Genomic DNA, 5,415 nt, shown 5'->3' with positions numbered 1-5,415 from the left:
GCGCCTTGTCCGTCCTCATTTCAGTCCTTGGCCTGCTAACCTCTTGCTGTGGCTGCTTGTTTAACCACCGAGGAAGCTACCTGTGCTCAATCCCAGGGAGAGCCTCTTTCTCTTTGTTACAGAAGGAGACCTGCGGTGGTACATGCAGTGGGGGACAAGGACCCACTCCTTTAGGACTCCAAGGGAAGAAGACCTCTGGGTCCTGGGGCTCTGTTGGTGGGAATGTGCCTAGTGACTAGGCTGCTTGCTGCCTGCTTGGTCACAGGATCTGCCGTTAAGGGGCCACGGGTTTTTCCCAAGCACTTCCCTGATGTTCACCACTCCCTTCGAGCAAGTGTGGGGCTCCTAGTCCGAGGGGGAGACACCTCTCTGAGGGGAGGCCCAGCTTTGCTTTGAGAGTCCACAGAAGGTAAAGACTGTCCACCTTAGAGGGTGGGGGCAGCTCTAGCAGGCATGCAGAGCTGGGGCAGGGCTTTGAGGCAAGTATTGCTTCAGGGGTTCTCAAGCCTGAGAGAGGCTGGAGCCCTGTCCTCTGAGAGCCCAATGGAGGGGTGAAAACCTGGAGGCCTTCGCTGGCACCAGACACAGACGCTGAGGTTCATGGTGTTTATTGGCTTACCAGGCCACAAAAACAAAATCCAGCAGCAGCCCCCCACCCCGATGGAACTTCTGTCTGCAGGCCTTGAAGAGCTGCCTCAGAGTCAGGACTCTGGAACGTCAGTGGGTTCGCGCAGGCACAGAGCTGAGCCACTTCCGGCTGTCAGAGCTGTGTTCCCTGGACAAAGGGGCAGGGCAGAAGGGTGGGGGACATTTGGCCTTCTTGCCATAGTCCATGTGCCCAAGGGAAGAGAACACCCCCCCCCACCCCACCCCAAGAAGTGATGGAGCCGGCCGTCAGTCTTGAGGGCTTGGTTCTAAGTCCAGTGCTCTTCCCCCAAGGTGCCTGGAAGGGGACTGCTGCAGGAAGCATCCCTTGGCCCAGCTGCTGAGCTTGTTCCCGCTACTCCTAACTTGGACTCATACTTGGGCAGAGGGGTTCAGAGTTCATCCGCCTGCATCAGAAAGGGGAGTAGTAGCAGCCTAGGTTAAAGACACCGAGTCCTGGACACAGGAAGGCATAAGTACCCTGACTTCAGTGAAAGCCTCTACCTGGTACACAGGCTTTTCCCTTTTCTCTTGCCTGGAGCAAGCAATCTCCCAGGCATTATTTCATGGAGGATGATTCCCTGGGATTAGGCCAGGAGCCATCATGTAAGGAAGGAATTGGATGGGCCTGGGATGGGGTCCTTGCTCTCTCGGCACCCACCTGCGTCCTTGAGGTCCCATTGGACAGAAGAGGCTACGTGTGTCAGGGCCCAAGTTGGTGGCAGTGCACTGGTCTAGCACATAGTGGCTGCCCTGCTTCCGGCGGACCGTCTTGTTATCCAGCCTTGGGCAGAGGGGGATGCAAGGCACTTGGGTATAGGGGCTTTGCAGGTTGGCAGCTGGCGAACAAGAAGGAGGCACGAGAGGAGAATGCTTTAGGGCGTGCCCAGCCTTGCCACATAATTGAGCTGGGTGGGTTTGAGCAAGTCACTTAACTTCTTTATAAGCCAGAGATGATAGTGGTACTCACCTCACAGAGTTGAGGAGGAGGGTTAAAGGGATAATACATACAAAACACTTGGCTGAGTGAAGACTAGTAACAGTTTAACAAGGAGCAAAATCTATGCAGTGGGACCTGGCAGAGTCGGCAGGGTCAACTCATGGACTTCAATTACCCAGCTCTAGAGAGACTGGAAAGCTCCTAGCCCATCACTTAGCACAACTTAGGAGCCTAATAAATGGTACCTACTATTATGGGGGGCAGCCTTGCCTAGTGGGAAGAGCACAGGTTTGGGAGTTAGATCTAGGTATAAACTTTCTGACAAACTAGCTGTGGGGCCTTTGGCAAGTTGCTTGAACTTCTCGAGCTTCGGTTTGCTCATAATGGGGTAAATGTGTGGTTGTGAGGAGTACGTTCCAGCATTCTGCAAAGGGCCTAACACAGTGACCCCAGTGGGTGCTCATTAAAAGGTGAGCCGTGATTGTTAATCTCTTTCCGGTTGCTCCCTTCTCAGTCCAAGCTCTTGGGACCATGCTCAGGGCTAAGGCTGGAGGAGAAAGGGCCTGTGCAGAAGGGCTTTGCCACGGGGCTGGATGTGGGGTAGTGTTTATCAGCCCTGTTTTACCGGTACATACAGTTGAGCCCAAAGTGGGATAGCAGGAGGCCTCTCAACACCGTGGTTGTGGCTGTGTGGAGACTTGGGTAAAGAGGGCAGTGCTCCCAGCCCAGCCCAGCGTGCCCAGGACTCTCACCGTAGTTCTGCTGCTTTAGCCGGCTCAGGATCCTCAGGACTCTTCGTTCTGGGACTTCGAAGTTGTCTACCTCCTGGGGGTTGTAGGGAAGCTTCCTCCGGGACCTCAGCCGGCCTATGGCCGATTCTACCTCTCGGGCCCTGCAGGTGGCGTCCTTCAGCTTCTTCTGGTAATAACTGTGGAGGCAGTGCCACCCAGCTCAGACTGGCCCAGCTCAGACTGGCCGTGTTGAGTTTGTGCACACACAACCCTGCCCCTGCCCCCCAACCCGTGCTTAGCCACTGTACTGTCTGGCCAGCCCTGGAACAGGAGCACAAACAGGATTCTGGAGACCTGGGTTCTAGTCCCAGCTCTGCCACTAACTTGTAACCATGGGAAGTCACTGTTCTGGGCCTTCGTCACCTCTGCATAAAATGAGGGGAAATTGTTATCTGTAAGTCACTAGACTTCTCAGAGCTTCAGGTTTCCCCTGGGTGAAATAGGGATCTAACAGTCCACATGCTGCAAATAACAAGGATTAAATAACAAGGCCCTTCAAGCACTCAGCACTGTCTGGGGCACAGATGTTGTTAGCTGCCATTGAGTTGGCCCCTGACTCATGGCATCCCCATGTACAATGGAACATAACGCTGCCCAATCCTGTGACATCCCCGTAATCAGTTGCAGATCAGACCGTTGTGATCCATAGGGTTTCCACTGGGTGATTTTTGGAAGTATTTCTCCCAGCCTTTCTTCATTATCCGTCTTGGTCTGGAAGATCCACTGAAACCTGTTCAGCATCATAACAACACGCAAGCCTCCACTGACAAAAGGGTGGTAGCTGCACATGAGGTGCATTAGCCGCAAATCAAACCCAGGTCTCCCACGTGGAAGATGAGAATTCTGCCACTGAACCACCATTGCCCCTAGTGCACGGGGAGAGCTTGGTAAATGTTACCTATGATTTTTATCACCGATATTTTTACTCAGATGTGCAAGTGCTTTGTAAATCATCTGTGTGATTAACTCCTGCTCATCTTTCAGATTTCAGCTTATGGGCCATCTCCTCCAGAAAGCCCTCTCTGCCCTCCTGCAGACTAATTGGCTCCCTGCTGTGGACCCCTGATAACTTGTACTCACCCCAATATAACCCATAGCCCACTTTATTTTCTTGATTCATTACTACTTGCCTTTTCCCCACTACATTGTGGTGCCATTCATTCATTCCTTCATCAGATATTCACTGAATGTTTACTGTGTGCTGGCCACTTTTCCAGGTGCTCGGGTAAGAGTGGTGAAGGGGATCCTTAGGTCATAGCCTCTCGGCCCCACCTCTTACTCCAGCCACTGCCTGTGGCAACCAGTTCTGCTCAGGCTTTGACCAGCTTTGCCCAGGGACAACATGACAGGGTCTCACCTCAGACCTGAGCCTCTCACTTCCTGCCCCAGGGCTTCTCTGACGCATGTGCAACCCAGAAGTGCAGTGGAGTTAAACGTGTGGGGGCCGCCCTTGACCAAGACAGATAGTGAGTGAGGCATTCAGGCTTCCCTCTCTCCACCTGACAGACAGTTCTAATCTACCTTTCTTAGGCTCCTCAGAAAATCCTGGGGGATGGGAGTGACTGATGGAAGGATTTGGGCCGAATAACGCATCCTTGTTTTGACTCTTCCTCCTTTCCTGTTTACTTTCTTTCTCTCAGAACTACTCCCTGTGAATCACTTCCCAAATCACTCTAGTAGGAGAGTCAGACCATAAACAAATAAGATACCCTGTCAGTAATGACGAGTGCTCTGAGGGTAAGTTAAGGCAGGGTGAGGGGGTAGTGTTGAGTGGCTCTTTTGCTCACGGTGGTCAGCGAAGATCTCAGAGGAGAAGACATTTGAACAGACTCTGAATGAGGGGAGGGAGTGAGCCAAATGGATATTTGGAGAAAGAGTCTTCCAGGCAGAGGGAGAGGCATGTGAAAAGGCCAGGAGGTAGGAGAGAGCTTGGTGAGCTCTAGGAATAGCAAGAAGGCCAGAGGGGATATGAAGGAGAGAGAGGGAGAGAGGGGAAGAGATGTGAGCAGGGAGATGGGCAAGGCCAGATTATCTGGGGCTTTGTAGGCTTTGTAGCTACTCCCGAGTGTTGGGAAGCCCTTAGGTAACCAAAGGCTGAAGCTGAAGGCTCTGCTGGGTCCTCTGCCTATCCCTGGGGCCTGGAATTTGGGGTATTTATGGGTCTTACACACAGAAGACAAATCCCAGAGCTCTCACATGGTGGGAGATTGGATCTAGACCCCTGTGTAAAACTAAGACCCAAAAAGACAACACCCTGATTAAAAAGATGAACTAGAAAATAACTCCACCCAAAAGGGGCCAATAGGATGTGAGCAGAGTATGGGTAACTTTCTGGATGATGATCCTTTTGGTATGGGCTTGAATTAAAATATGTTGCTGATAGGGTGGCTTAGGGCTGACCTAGGGAATGGTGAGACAATAAGTTGAAAAGGTACTGGATGCCTGGGCAACCTTGTGAAGCGCAGTTGTCTCCCTGCCTGCTTCGTCTGGATCCTTAACATGAGAGAGAAGTAAATTCGTCTTGTTTGAACTAATTAGTATATTGCGGTCTATTTCTTAACTAATAACACCAACCTAGAATTCTGTACCTAGCTAAGCTATTCAGTAAGTGTGACAGGAGAATAATGACACTTGCAAACATACAAAATCTCAAAAAATTTTTTCATCCCATGCATCCTTTCTCAAGAAGCTACTAGATAATGAGATGGAGAAACAAATCACCAACTTCATATGGAAAGGGAAGAGGCCCTGAATAAATAAAGCATTACTTAAGAAGAAGAATAAAGTGGGAGGCTTTACACTACCTGATTTTAGGACCTATTATACTGCCACGGTAGTCAAAACAGCCTGGTTCTGGTACAACAACAGATACATAGACCAATGGAACAGAGTTGAGAATCCAGATATAAGTTTATCTACCTATTAGCAGCTAATATTTGACAAAGGCCCAAAGTCCATTAATGGGGGAAAAGATGGTCTCTTTAACAAATGGCACTGGCATAACTGAATATCTATACGCAAAAAACTGAAACAAGACCC

The 5,415-nt window shown here is 50.7% G+C and overlaps 1 protein-coding gene across 1 annotated transcript in view; it reads right to left on the bottom strand.

Annotated features, from left to right (window-relative positions):
- Positions 1–89: 89 nt before the first annotated feature.
- LOC101353313 (spermatogenesis-associated protein 21-like) overlaps positions 90–5,415 on the bottom strand; it is a 22,438-nt gene continuing 17,112 nt past the window's right edge. The window contains exons 7-9 of the mRNA XM_012555744.2: positions 2,338–2,513; positions 1,307–1,484; positions 90–775 (exon numbers count right to left, since the gene is read on the bottom strand). Of these exons, the coding sequence (XP_012411198.1) occupies positions 718–775; positions 1,307–1,484; positions 2,338–2,513 (412 nt within the window). The 3' untranslated portion in view covers positions 90–717. The remainder of the gene's footprint in view (positions 776–1,306; positions 1,485–2,337; positions 2,514–5,415) is intronic.

Source organism: Trichechus manatus, unplaced genomic scaffold, assembly GCF_000243295.1.
Source record: "Trichechus manatus latirostris isolate Lorelei unplaced genomic scaffold, TriManLat1.0 scaffold00048, whole genome shotgun sequence".
Lineage (NCBI taxonomy): Eukaryota > Metazoa > Chordata > Mammalia > Sirenia > Trichechidae > Trichechus > Trichechus manatus.
Note: the sequence above shows the minus strand (reverse complement) of the source record. Positions and strands in the feature narration are given on the sequence as shown.